The following is a 15,176-nucleotide window of genomic DNA, read 5'->3' as shown; positions in this document are numbered from 1 at the left end:
GCCGGCTTCGGGCCGCCCCTGGCCGCCGGGTGCCTCCTCGAGCCTCGGCCGCGCGGCCCTCTGTGGGCTCGCCGAGCGCTCCCTCTGCTCCCCGAGGCGCTGCTTCTTCTGGCCGCCGGCTGAAAGCTCCTTTGGTTTCCTAACGTCGTGTTCCCTTTTGATATCCCAAGTTGGGTCTGGGCTTATCTGGTGGGAAGGGTCGGAGGGTGGGGCTGGATGTGATGGAGAGAATGGCGAGAGGACGTCTTCGAGGGAGACGCCTACTTCCGGCAGACCTGGGGTGCCGGCAGCGGGAGGGCTCCAGGCTGGGGGTTCGTCTGTGGGGCAGGAAGCACAGGCGTTAGCGGCCGCGCCCGGCGAGTCTCGACGTTCTGGCGACCTCCTAGGCCAGGGACGAGAGCAGGCAGCCCGGGGCGACTGCTTTCGAGGTCCCGAGTTCCCGCCACCCCCACCCCCACTGCCGAGAGGGCAGCCTGATCCCTACTCCGCCCGACAGGGGCTTGGGTGTTCCTTCCACCCTCGCCCCTCTTTGAATGACCAGGCAAAGCCGGGCCCATTTCATCCCTTCATCTTGGCCCTTTCTAACTTGCTGGGGGCCGTCAGGTCTGACAGGCCCCGCAATCATTGTTTCTCAGATTGACAGCCGAGTCACATGGGATAGCGGTGAAAAACAGATTCCCGGGGTGCAAGGCCCAGAGATTCCAGTAGGATAGGCCCAGGAATTTCTCTAAAGTTTTAACAGCCACCCAGTTGATTCTGAAAATGGCCCAGAAACGGAGCTTTGAGAAGCACTAGTCCGAGTTGGGAGAGTGACTTATCTCAACCGTTAGGTGTCACTCAAAGCACAATTCTAAGCTACCAACAGAACGGATTGGAATTTAGGTAAATTCACCTAAAAATTACCTTCTCTTTTAGAGATCACTGATTATCTTTAACTCTTTTTAGTAGTTAGAACATTATAGAAGGCCCATGCCTCAGATGAATGGTTCTTTCTAGGAAACTTCTTGTTAACATTTATTTGGGATTTAAGATGGCCCTTATTTTCAAAAAAAGTTTGAAACAATTTACAACAAAACACATGAAAAATAGAATGATAACCACGAGTATATATATATATATATATATATATATATATATATATATATTTTAAAGAACCATTGGTCAGAAGCCACGTTGGTGGACAGATGTGTTAGAAATCTGACATAAGTTAGTTACTCAGAGCACTGCTGTTACTCAAAATTTCTGGCCAGTAAAGTAAAATTAAGACAGAGTATAATTTTTCTTCATAGAGTTGATATATGGTCATGAGTGGGGAACAGAGAAGCTACACTGATGTGTGTGTGGTGGTGGTCAAGGCCCCTCACACCAGCCACCTACACACCAGCTTCTGAGGCCATGGAAATTCCTGCCTTTGTATCACTAAGTGAGACTTCAATCTGGGGAAGTCAGGGTCTTCTGATTTGTTTAAAAGGTGAGGATTCTTATCTGTTACCTTCAATAGCAGGTTATAAAGAAATTAGCAGAGGGAGAGGACAGAGGGCAGTATATAGCCATATGCTGAATATCAAATCAGTAACAAGTTTCTCCTTTGCTGTGGTATTTGCACCAAGGTCCTTCTTTCTTTAATGGACTGATATTCATGATCATATTCACAGAGATTAAAAACTCTTAGAAAAGCATCAGAAAACCTGAAATCTAATCCCACTGCTGACATTTACCAGCGATGTGATTTTGGACAACTACTTGATCTGTGTGATCTTCAGTTTCTCCCATTTTAAAATGGGAATAGCTATCTACCTCATAGATACTTTCTAGAGGGAAAAGAACCTTGCAGTGAAAGGCTTAGCAAGATTTTTTTTAATACATAGTTGAGCTAGATTTTTCTTCTATGCCCCACCAATTGCCTGTGTATGGACATGCCCACAGGTAATCAAGCCATTCCCGTGGGCTGTGATTTTCAGGTGTATCTTTGCTCTATCCCAGGTATCCTCGATCACCCCAGGGAATATTCTGAAATTCTCAAATATACCTGCATTCAATGAAAATGGAGTATTTCTTTTTCTAGTTAGGTTAGAGTTTTAAAATGAAACTAACTGCGGAAGGAATTTAAGAATGGTCTTCAAAAGGCCTAATTAGAGGGTAGTTGTAATGGTAATCTCTAACTCGAACCATGCTAATGATGTTTCACATTTTAGTAGCAGTTTTCCCCACCATTGGATCACATATAGTCGAGTCAATTAACCGGCCTCAAATTACTTCTGAGGTCTAGGGAGGTTGCTATTATTCACATTTCCTGAAGGAGAAATTGAAGCGCGGAGAGGTTAAGTAACTTGACCAAGATTATAAAATGGGTCAGCCAGGAGTAAAAAAAAAATTTTTCACTCTTTTTATTTACTTTGAAAATTTTCCTAAGATGCTGCCTTGCAAATAAGCTCAAAGCAAGTATAGTGGACATGCTCAGTGGCCAGTGCTGACCAGCAGAAGCTGGATCCTTTCATTAAAAGGAACACTTGCATTTATGTATAAACTTCTAATTTACAATGATAAACTAGAGTTTAAATTATTCAAAATAAAAAATTTATAAACAAATACCTCATTATAAGTGATTTCTCTAGTGTTTGCTTATAGATGATTAAATACTTAGTGGGAGAAACTGAAGCTAAAACGCTAGAAGCCACTACTCATTATGATTATTTGTCAGAAATGAAAATGAACCAGGTCAAAAAGTAAAATGATTTAAAGGATGGACATTCATTATGTGGTTTATCTAGACAAGCGTTCTCCAGCAAAACTCCCTGGGCATCAAGGACAGGTGGCAACTGTCCATTCCCACCTTGCTCCATCACCTGTCTCACCAGGGTGCTGTGATTAGTGGTCAGCAAGAGTTTCCACGAAATCCTGATACACAATAGCCAAAAGAAATAACCACATGAGCCCTGGTTCCTTCAAACCTTTCTCTCCTCGCTGCCTCGCTCCGTTTTCTCTTGAGCCTGCCCATCTCCTGAAGGTGTGACCCTGCTCACTGACGAAGTGGCTGCCCAGGAAGCTGAGCTATGAGAAATAACAGCAACCCATCCTAGAGAGAGGAAGTTGACCATGGGGGTCAGCTGGAATTTCTGCAGCCCCTCCCCTTTGTCCAAACCATGGCCCTGGGCATAACGACTGGAATCAGAAAGGAAAAAGCCTTTATTCCAAACTGGCTTCTTCAGCCTGTCTGTCCCATCTGCATCTGTGTGAAACTGATCTAGCAAAGGTCACCTATGTTCTCCAACCCAGAAGATACCATGTCGTCACGCTTTATCACACCACATTTCACATAGCCAATTGCTTCCAGCAACAAAATAGACTCTTAGCTTTTATAAGACTGTTCTCTTGCTCTCTAGCCTAGTTCTCTGGTAGTACCTTCTCAATCTTTGAAGGCTCCCCTCTTTCACCTGCCCTCTAAATGTTGGCATACCTCAGGCTTAGGTCATTTTCCCCCTTTATAACCTTTCCTGTGTGTTCTCATCTCTTCTTGTGGCTTCTAGATCCCAACAGTTTCTGCTGAGCTCTGGTTGCTGGCACAACCATCTGTCTACCTGACAGCTTTACTTGGATACTTCACTGGCACCTTCTACTAAACAAGTCCAAAGTCGAGATTTTTCCTTCCCAAGACCATTGTACATTTTACTCCCCATCTTGGTGAACAGCACAACAATCACTTGGAATCATACTTGATTCTTTCTCTTCTTTATCTCACAAATAAAATCCACCTGTGGGTCTTAATAGTTTTATCTTCAAGTATATGAACATACATATAAGTATAGTTGAACAACCTCATCTTCACTTTTCTAGTTCAAAACAGTAGTCAGGCCCTGAAGGATGAGCCAGTGGGAGCTGCCCGAGATCATTACACTTAAGAGAAAGCTACAGGGTAGACATCTTTCTTTTGGGAATACTGCTCAAGACAAATTTTAAGGATGGATTTTAGTGATGTGTATACTGTGAATCATACACCCTCCCCAGAGCTCAGAACCCCGGACAACTAAACTAGCTCACCAGGTCCACAGTGTGCTGAGCCAGCTGTTGCTTCTCACCTGGGATACACTAAGCTACTCTTCTCTTTACTTTTATTCTTGCTTTCCTCCCTTGATTCTTCATCCTTTGAGAACTAAACTGCCATTCCTTACTTAACATATGCGATGGATTCTGATGCTGTTAGATTAAAATTCAGAATTACTAACATGATCACAAGAGCCAGCGTGATCTTCCCCCTACCATCCTCAACTCCACCTCTCTCTTTCCCCCACTCCCCATTGGTCTTTGTTCATTGCCTCAAATGCACCAAGATCATTCTCCACCCTAAGACAGTGTTGCTGACACCAGCTCATAAGGTCCTCGCCACAGCTAGTCACACGATGGGCTCTTTGTCTTTCTGTAGGGCTTTCACATATCACCCCAGAGAAGCCCAATCCACAGTAGCTACTCTGTTCTCAACAGCATCTTGCTTCTTACTTCATCATAGTATTTATAAGTTATAATTATATATTTGTTTACTAATTTGATTAAGAGTCTCAACTACTAGACTGTAAGCTTCATGAGGGCAAAGACCATATTGGTATTGTTTTCCATAGTTTCCTTCACACCTGGGATAGTTTTTGACACCATAATAAGTGCTCAATAAATATTTGATGGATGAATTAGTATTTTGCCAAAGTAGAAATGGAAGACTTGACACCAAATTTGAGAAATACTTCGAGGCGAAAGATCTTCCTTAAAGGAATGATCTGCCAGGTTAACTAAACTTACTGTGGCAATCACTTCACAGCACATAAATGTCAAATAGTTATGCTGTAGAAATTTAATATAAATTAAATATAACTTAGTATAAATTATTTCATTTAATATAAATTAATTGCTATTGTCAATTCTCTTAATAAAATTGGAAATTTTTCCATAAAATAAAGGCATTTAGGTTTGTATCTGTAGCTGTCATTGGTTTTGAGCAGGATGATAGGGTGGTGAAATGGAAATGTGTGTTTAAAGTGGGAAATAAATGTGGTGGCAAGAATACAGAAGGAGTATGAAGATGATGGAAAGTAGTTTGGGAAGAGTTCTTGGCCTTTGTCAGGACCTTGGGATGGAGACTAATAAAAAGAGTCTCTGGATCCAAGAAAACACAATCAAGTTCTCCTGAAATTCCCCATTAATCTTGTCAGCCATATTGCTGTAATGCTTTTGCTTAAAGGAGCTTCATCCCTGAGGACTCATTAATCAGCATGCCAGTGAATGTCAGGTAAACCCACAGGTATGAGAGACCCTGAGCATCATATATTCCTTAGGCAGAGAAGAAAGCCCCTCCCTTAAGTTTCATCCCCTTCTGATTGTTCAACCCCATTTGGGTCTCTCCTAGAAAATGAATCAATTAATGCATAATTATATATCATTAGTACATATATACACATATCACACATACACGCACACCACAGAGTATTATCTTTGAGAAAGGATGTATGATCTCTTACATTATTGCTTGACTAGTAGTATCCAAATATTCAGCAATACTGAAAAATAAACACTCCTTTTATTTCAAATATCTGAGATAAAAATAGCCTCACCTCTTGTGTTTCAACAGCTTGTTTATTTTATGGAATATAGCCCAAGTTATAGTAACCAGAGTGGTGACTCACTAGGAATAAACTGCTTATTGCAGTATCTGTATTATTGGCTTTCCCAGGCGGCTCTTATCATCAACAGAGATTTGTACAGAGGGGAAAATGTAATTTGAATCAAACAGGAATTCATATTTCCTCTAGTAGAGGAGTTCCCTTACTAGGAAACCAGGGTTAGGGAAAAAGAAGTCTCTCCTTGCCCTACACCTTACCTAAGAGCCTCTCATTCCCAACTTTGGGTGAGTACCCCTACCCCCCAAGTCTCCTTGCACTGCTTTTCCTGTCAGCACAGGGTGGGGCCCACAGTCTAACAGGCTGCCTTTTAGATTGGCATGTTCAGAAAAGTAATAATAGTCTTGTCACTACTGGTATGATTAATAATGGCAATAGCGAACATGGGGGAGATATTTACTAGGTGGTGGGCTTTCTGCCAAGCCCTTGAAATGTATTTACTTAAATGAATACATGTAAACTTGCACAATTTACTTATGAGGAAACTGAGGCACAAAGTGGTTAAATAACTTGTTTAGCTACACAGCTGATAGGTGATGCAGCAGTTGTGAAAGGACTTTCTGAATTGGATGATCTATAAGATCAACTTTCACAAACACTGACTCAACTCTGCACTATTTTAAGAAACGGGGTTCATTTATTGTTATCGGGGTATTTCAGATGGTCCATCGATGTTAACATCAGGCAGACCTATCATTATTCCAAATGGAGACACTGCAATGCCACTTGGGTTTGAAGCCTGGACACAGAAGGGTGGTCACCGAATTAGAGCACTGATTTCTGATAATATTGAAAATATAAGATGGAATCAGAGAATAATGAAATTAGATTTCTGAAGGGCAGGGATTTTCCTTTGTACTCTAAAGATAGTCCTCATAGCATGACACTTTAAACCTGAATTGCACTGAAAATACTAATTCTAGGTAGTGGAAATATTGAGTCAGTTAGAGACATACTTTTAAGGTTCAAATGAACAAAATTATTTTGCAAAGAGATCCATGGATTTGCTAAGTTTTTCATTATAAAAACCTTTCCTCTTGCAATCTACTTTGGATGGGTTAGAGAATACTGATGTGGTTATGTTATAATCTATTTTCTTCTAGTTTAGAATGTTATAGGAGAATATCAAAATGATTACAGGAGAGCAAAGGACAATAATATGAAGTCATTTGGTATTAAAAATAAACATCTCTTAAGGATGTGTTCACACCATAATGGTTTGTTTGGATCTGTTCAACCATCACTAAGGTGATTGCTTTCTGTAACACGATATAGATAAGAAAAATGTGCATTAACAATTTCAGAACAAATTATTTCACTTTGCTTCTGCTTTATCCTACGCATTGTTTCCACTTTGGAGACATTGTAACATACAATTGCTGCAACGTTATTACCAGAGAGATGTAAACTAGGTGTAATAAACATTAATAACTTTAAAAATTGTGACTATACTTGCTCATCGATGCTTCACATTTACACTCAATTTGAAGATGTGATCAAAGGTGCCACAGGAAACCAGTGGTGAGCTGTTAACGATCGACAAGGCTGCAAGGGCAAAGATCAGCACTAGATGGCGCTGTTGGTTACAGAGCGCGACTGAAGGCGCGCTTCATCCGTATAGGGAAGGGTGCTGTGTTCCCCTTTAATCTTCAGGACTAAGTGTGTTGAGGGACATTCAGAAATTAAATATTTCTAAGAAATGTTATATTACTATCCTTTCACAGATGAGGAAACTGAGACATATAAATGAAACAATTTGCCGTAAATACTCAGTTATTAAGGATCAGGAAAACTACCCACACAACTGTAAACCACTACTTTTTTCCCTAGTGCTATATAGCACCTTTCCCACATTAGGAAACACATAGGCGAAGATAATATTTAGGTGCACCAAAGAAGTCTGTCTGGTCAAGTCTGAAGACAACAGCCAAGCCCTCAAGGCCCAAAGCACATCCTTCTCTTCACATGATTTATGAGAGCTGTGTCATGAGCACAGATTAGGACACTCAGCCTTATTTTTCAATGAGGTGAAATTTTGGTAATCCAGATTAATCTTGGCATGAGGATATGTCCGGGGATCAGTGTGATTTAGCAAAATATTTGCATTACAAAATGTATGAGAGACTAGTCCATTTCAAGCATGTTTTGGAAAGCAACACAATCTTTTTATAAAATCTTAAAAGAAGGCCCCATACATAAAGCAAGTAAGAATGGAACTGGAATGCTGTTTACCCCACTCCCATCTGCAATGAGTGGCTCTTCAGGTCATTTCTCAAGAATCTTGAAGCTCTTAACAGGACAGTTTGAAAATAAAGCATCTACAGAGAGGCATCATTAATAGAAAAATACAAAACGCAAACGAAAACTGAAACTATAATGAGATGTCACTTAGATATGTATGATTATGGCTAAAATTAGAAAATCAACTGAAGGGCCCTCCCTGGTGATGCAGCGGGTTAAAGAACAACACTAAGAAGCTATAAGCACTTCAGCACGAGTTTGATACCCATGCAGGAGGTTACCCACACGGCACGGCAGACCTCTCCTGACTCGCCCACCTGACCCGCCTGCTACTCCCCTCAGCAGTGTACTTCATCTATTTGCCTGTCTGAGGCGTTATGCTAAGTGAAAGAAGCCAGACTTCTGAGGCTAAATACAGGCTGATTCCATTATATAACATTCACAAATAGACAAAATTAAAAGCACAGAAAATGGATTAGCAGTTCCTAGTGTTGGGGTGAGAAGAGACATAACCCCAAGAGAACATAGAATTTGGGTGGATTATGGAACTATCCCATATCTTGACTATGGTAGTGATTATAAACAAGTATATATGGATTTCAAAACTGGTAGAATTTGACAGGCAAAAACTTTTACTGTATGCAAATTATACCTTCACTTGAAAAATAAAAAATAAAGCAGATAAGCTACTTTTATCCCTGGGGAGAAGTCTTTTAAAATTGGCTATATTTTTTGCAAATAATGTTGCCACTATCAACTTACTTAGTAACCTTCTCTCCATGGTCACTGGACTTAGATACTCCTCATTCCTGCTAATGAATTGAGTTCACAGCATTAGTAGACTCTTATTTAAGGAGTTTTTACTTTAATCTTTTGAAGATGCCTTTAATCTTAAAGCTTTTCTAGAATTGTGCTCTTCATCACAGAAATACAGCCCTGTCTGAAGTGGCAGCGAGCAGGAGTAATGAGTGAGAATAATTGATCCAAAGGTACCTACTTCATGGAGAAATGATGGTCACTGATAACAACCATCCTCTGCCAGCACTGAGTGGGAAGCTGTTAGTCAAAGGATACCCTTGAAGTCTGGCTAACTCTGTGTCTTTGGGGGCAGCGAACAGAAACTTCATCTGCTTTTGCAAGTCACCCCTGGGTGAGACTCAGATCCAAGACTGATTCACTTTAAGACTTACGTCCCAGGGGCCCTCCCTGATGGTGCAATGGGTTAAAACACAGCATTATAAGGCTAACACAGCCACTGCAGCAGTAGTTTGATCCCTGGCCAGGGAGGTGACCCACATGGTGTAGCAGACCCCTCCTGGCCTGCCCACTGCTCCCCTCAGCAGTGTGCCTTGTCAATCTGCCTGTTCTGCTCCCCACTCTGTCTCTGGTGAATCCCCTCACAGCCCCTGCACCTCTGCCCTGTACTCTAGTTCTGTATCATAAATAACTAAATCTTAAAAAACAAAAAAGAAGAAGAAAAAGATGTAGGTCCCACAAATACTATGTGGTGGTATCCCCACCAACATGTCCTTGGAACAAGATCTTTAAAAAATATACCCCCAAACTTATGCTGATTTAAAAGAACATGAATTACTGGAAAGAGCTATTAATCTGGACTAAACAACACAAATCGAATATTCTAGTTACACATTTTACCAAGGCTACCCAGAAACTATATTTTAGTGTTGTTTAATTTTCAATATGCTGTTCTGCCTGGTGGCACCTCCCCAGAGGCCACGGGGAGAGCGGGCAGAGAGCCGAGTGAGGCGCAGTGGTCCTGAGCTCGGACAGGGCCTTGCATCCTCTGCATTGCTCAGCATGTTCCCTTCAGCCTCTCTCTGCAGCCCCCAGAACAGCACCTTCTCTGTCATGGATCCTGGCCATCTCCATCCTCTGCCGTGCAGCCTAAACGGCCGGCTACTGCCAGTCCATCTCGCCAGACAGATGCACAAATTCGAGGGTAATACACCACCATCAACTTTTTTTTTTTTTTTTTTGATGGGAGTCTTATCAAACAGCTTGAGGCCATCAGGTGGCCTGGTCTTGCTGGTCTTGCAGGCACTGCCTCCACTGTCCCCCAAAGATGACACTGTGGCCCAGATGTGGTGGGGTTTGCAGGAGGTTGGCATTTGTAGGTAGCAAAGGGAGGCTTGGTACTTTAACTTGCATCTGTCCAATTTTCCAGAAATGGTCCTGCCCTAGCAGGATATAACCACCACCTTCCGGAGCAATCACTGCTAGGTGGAACAGGAGGGGGCACCACCCCCCCTCGGGGGGCACCAATACTGCCCCATCATCATCTTGCACACAGATAGCTGCTGAAGCCTTACTGTTTTTCATTTAACAAGCATTCATTGAGCATCTACTGCTTACGTTATGCAGGTCTATGCGCACTAGTGAAGAAAGCAGTGTTCCTATCTGGTAAATGGTTCAGAAAATTAATGTACAAAAAGGCAATAGATAAACTGATATGGAACAATACAATCGAGGGTCCTGTGGTGTCCTGTGGAATGTGCTGGAAGCTACAGGCTTGGGGAGGATGAACAGTTACAGCTCCCCCACCTGGACAGTGCATCCAGATCACGAGCTGTCACAGAGGCAAGCAGGGTCTAGGCCTGCTGCACCTGGGCCTGCTGGGGTCACACACTGGGCTCTGAATTTTCTGGTGATCTCCCCTGGGGATGGTGCCCCCTTCCTGGGGAGCTGACAATGCAGGGAACTTCCTACCCACAGGACTGTGAAAGGCCTGCATCGCCTGCTGTGATAATAGGGAACAAACAATAATTCTATCTGAGACCCGACCCTCTGAGCTCTCCACACTGTTCATGCTGAACTCCCAGGTGTGTGGGAAAGGCAGGAGGGGCCAGTGTGAGCAGAGGGAAGGGACTGATGGGAGTGGGGCCCACACATCATGGAGGCCTCTGAGGACAGGACTATGGGTGGGGGAGGAGTGGAGGCCTGGGTTGCAGGGTGGGGTGGGGTAGGAGCTGATGAGGTAGTGCTCACCTTAAAAAAGGAGAGTCTTACATTTTGCGGGGGTGGAGTGGGGAATAGGATCAATAACGGGGGGTGGGGAGGAAAGTGCACGGGATTATGGTGATGGCACATGGGTGACTTGGTGACGGGAAATCCATGGGGATTACAATTGAAATGGAAAAAAAAATGTACAAAATGATGTAAAAATAAACTTGTAAAATAAAAATTAAAAAAAAAAGGAGAGTCTTAGCTGATTTTTGATAAAGGTTGCCTATGAATTTTTATTTCTGCAAAGTCTCAGGCCTTCTTAGAAACAAACTGATGGATATCAATTTCAGTAGCATTTAGAGTTCTTCTATAATGGTTGATTTCAAGCGGTTTAATTTCATTTTAGTAAAAGATAAGGCTTTTCATTGGAATCATTTCTTCAGAGATAAAACTGAACTGAGAAAAAAATACCAAAAACTCTATTTGACTATTACTGTGAATGATGGTTTATCAGGGTCTCAGATTTTTACAGGTCTGTGCACATGGAGAAAAACCCTCAGGTGTCTGAACCCCACAGACAGCGCCAGCACAGCAGCTTGAACAGGGGCTGTGGCAACAGGGAGCCGAGGCAACCTGGGAGGGAGACACTGGCAGCTGAGAGCAGAGGGACCCTGGTAACCTCTTGGCAGTGGTGCAGATGCAGATAGGGAGGCCTGATTTGTACAGCAGACTCCCTTCTGTTCAGCACACTCTTGCTGAAACTGTAGGAACTGCTTCCTGGGCTGTGTGCATATTTGAAGCCTAAACACTTGGCCCCTTGTGGGTTCACATAAGTAGACTCTTCAGCTTTAGATTCTTCACCTTCAGTATTATCTCTTCAGAGGGGCCTCTCTTACCTTCCTGTCTAAAGTGTTTGTCTTCTATTCCAGCTTTTTTTTTTTTTTCACAGACTTTACTAGAAATTCTAGGAAACAGGGACTTATGTGTCTGTTCAAACCTGCAACTTGGGGTCCTGACATTGTTCTGGGCACATACATACTAAGAGTTCAACATATGTCATTTGAGTGAAGAGTGACCAGGTTGGAAAGCTCGCTCTCACTCCCCTTTCTTGAAATTAGAGCTACAGTTAACCTTACTCATTTACAGAAACATGGAAAGACCTGGCATCTTCGAAGTGTCTATTACCATATATGTAGTATATGTTCGTCTCTATACGTGACATTACTTAATATTATAAAAAAGTATTCTCTAATTGATGCACAATTTATTATTATGGAAATTAAGTCAGTTAGTTGTTGTTAAGAACAACTTGCAGCCTGCTTATCAAGTTCACACCTTCCTGAAGTTGTCAGTCATCCAGAAACTGTAATTTAGTACCTGGTTATTCTTCACTTTTTTTTCTCTGGGGGAATAAAAAAATGATGGCCGACTCTTCTCAGAAAAGCTGAATTACAAAAAACCTTGTCGATGTGATTGGTGATGGGAAAAGTGAGTATTCTGATCTCTCATGCTTCAATCCATCAATCAAATAAGCATTTACTCGGCACCCAAAGTGCCAGCATGGTGCCAGTGTTTGGCGAGCAAAGACTGACTAATAATACCAGATTCCTGACTTCCTGGATTATGTGATTTTGGTTTATCCATGATAAATCACTTCCTGGCCTGTTGAAAAACCGGGACTACTCTTTCTCTTTATTCAATTTACTCTGTTCTAGGTCGATAGCAGGATCAATGGCAATGAGAAAGTCTTGTTCTTTTTCATTTGGAAAATTAGACCTTCTTTCCAAAATGTCCTTAGCCACCAATCCTCACCACTGAAGATTCTTGCCGTTACTCTAAGCAGGTTGTTTTTATTCTGTGGGCCTCCAGAGCAGAAAGAAAAATCACTTTTGAAGCTTCCTCTTCTGTTGAATGTGTCTGGCACATTGGTGCTAAACAGGCAATAAATCATAATAAATGGAAATAGTCGCCCATGGCATGATCTGATTGAGGCGTTTAAACAATCACTTTGTGTTGACAAAGGGTAGGGTGATTATGCCAGAGGAATTCAAAGGTGCTTGGAACAAATGAACTGGAGAAATTGCTTGAAAAAACATGTGTGTGTGAGTGTGTATGTGTGGGGGTGGGGTGGGGTGGGGTGGGCGGATGGGAGGAGTGGTTTCCAGGGCAATAGACTTCCTGCTTAGCCTTGAGGTCTGCAGCCTCCAGAGCATGAGTAATAAAGATGCTGCTAATTCTTCTCCTTTACCCTCTGAGTGGGTGTGTGGAAGGTGCAGGCAAGACCACGAAGCTCCTGCCTTCATAGTGTGCAGGGTGAGAGATGAATCTCAGGGTGGCCTGCTAATAGCACTCTGCACGTGGGGGGATTAAGCCTCACATTAATGTGTGGGCAGTGATTTAAAGGGCAGCTTCCAGCACACATGCCATCGTTGGAAATGTAGACACTAGGTTTGAGCAGAAAGTCATTATTTATAACAATTTGTGCAAATGGGCGCTTTTGCCACAGCATCCTCTAAATATCCTGCTGGAGGGCTTGAGGCACCCTTCTGGGGCTTGTGTTGGGGAGCTATTTTTGCATTTATTTTCTAAAGGCAAGTGGCAGGAGGGTAAGCAGCTTCTTTAAGTCACCTTGGAAGCCGGCGGGAGTTAGAGCGTGATTCTCCGCCTTACCCACCCTCTTGCCAGACCAGAGCACAGGATGAGTCCAAACGCAGAGACTTTATGACCCCCTTGGCCAGGGGAAGGACGAGTGCCCCCTTGCAAACTCCTGGGCAGCTGTTACCTCCAGCCCAACCACCGGGTGCCTGCCTGCAGCGCTGTGAACCCAACCAGGCCCCGTTCTCCGGCTGGGAAGGGGGAGCCAGATTCTATCCCTTCAACTTTCCCTGGATTGGCAAAGTCAGCCCCACACGGGTTCACATGCGGTCTCCAGACTGGTAACACGTGAATCCTCCTCAGCCTGTACTTCAAGCAGACACGGAGCAGTGGGTCTCAGCCCTGGCCGCACCAGTAAAACCCCTGGGCAGCCACTCCCAGGACTAGTCCCCTCTGACTTCTGCCGTGGGACCCACACATTGCTGGCCTGCAAAGAGCCTCTGCCTTAGAACCGACTCAGGATTGGTACTAAACCTTTCACCTGAGGCGTGTAAGAACTAAGAGTCTGACTGGGGATGTGTTTATTCTTTGAGGTTCTTTTTGTAAGGTTCTGGCACCAGTCAAACACAGGTACACAGAAGGAGCAGCTGCCCCAAGCAGAAGTAGATATTTGCGAGCGACAACCTCATGACTTGTTTGTCACCACCGGTTAACCCAAGCCCCGGCTGAAAAATAAGTTCCAGTTCCTTGTCAAGATTTTCCACCTGCCCCTGTCTCCCCCCTATCTAGGCCCATAAAAACTCCATAAAAACTCCTCTTATCCCTCCCTCAACTTTTTGTTTTCAGTGAACCTCCCTGGGGAGCGCAGAAATAAACCTTTTAGTTTTACTGGTCTTGTTATCTTTGTGTACTCTTTACTGTGCCCAACCTTCCACTTTTGGTGAGTTCTGAGTCCAAGGAGACTGGCTAATTCCAGAAGAGCTAATTCCAGAGGAGCCTGCTACTGCTCCTGCCCCCAAAGTGGGGATGAAGAGGACCTTCCTGTATGTCATCTCAGCTTCCCCACCTGCCTCTGCAGCTGGCTCTGGGTGTGCTGGGGGAGGGCTCGAACATAAATATCTCAGAAACCTGCCTGCTTTAATGAGGGCAAGGGAAATCCTCCAACAATTTCATCCAAAGGTCAGTTGCCTGAGATTGCAGCTTTATGCTGGAAGGATTCTGTTGCTTTAAACACTGAACTTGAATTCTCTTGAGGCTTCCCATGCTCTGAGCATTTAGATAACAAAATGCCAAACACCAGGAAGGGTACTTTCAAAATAGAGACAAATTTGGGCAAATGAGGACAAAATGGGAAATACCTGGGGCCCACAGCCTGTCTTTAGTGAATGGCAAAGCTGCTCATTAAGACTCAGCACCTTAAATGTCAGCCACATTCTGAGGTGAGAGTCCGCCAGATTCCACGCCTCTGACCTCTCTCAGTAGTTCACTTCATGGGTCTTAAGGAAGCTTTCCTGGCCTCCAACTCTCGATGAATCCTACTCCTAGAGGTGAGGGGACAGATGGGAGAGCTATTTGGGGAAGTGAAGAGGTTGGCCACACAAGAAATGAGAGGCATTTCATTTCTTGGGAGGCCCTTCCACAGACAAGGCACCTCAATGTGTGGGAGGTCAGAAAGGCAGGCTTAGACACAGCGGCTGTTTTTTTTTTTTTTTT

At 43.4% G+C, this 15,176-nt stretch overlaps 1 protein-coding gene across 3 annotated transcripts in view; it reads right to left on the bottom strand.

The window, feature by feature from the left end:
* Positions 1-175: 175 nt before the first annotated feature.
* The window catches only part of MAGI2 (membrane associated guanylate kinase, WW and PDZ domain containing 2), a 458,519-nt gene continuing 443,518 nt past the window's right edge, over positions 176-15,176 (bottom strand). For 2 of the 3 annotated variants that reach the window (XM_012720830.1, XM_012720831.1), the window contains one exon: positions 176-317. In XM_012720830.1, coding sequence (XP_012576284.1) covers positions 261-317 — 57 coding nt within the window. In that variant the 3' untranslated portion in view covers positions 176-260. The remainder of the gene's footprint in view (positions 318-15,176) is intronic. The other variant, XM_012720832.1, reaches the window with a different exon arrangement.

Source organism: Condylura cristata, unplaced genomic scaffold (assembly GCF_000260355.1).
Source record: "Condylura cristata isolate star-nosed mole 26May11 unplaced genomic scaffold, ConCri1.0 scaffold00005, whole genome shotgun sequence".
Classification (NCBI taxonomy): domain Eukaryota; kingdom Metazoa; phylum Chordata; class Mammalia; order Eulipotyphla; family Talpidae; genus Condylura; species Condylura cristata.
This window is presented reverse-complemented; position numbering and strand designations above follow the sequence as displayed.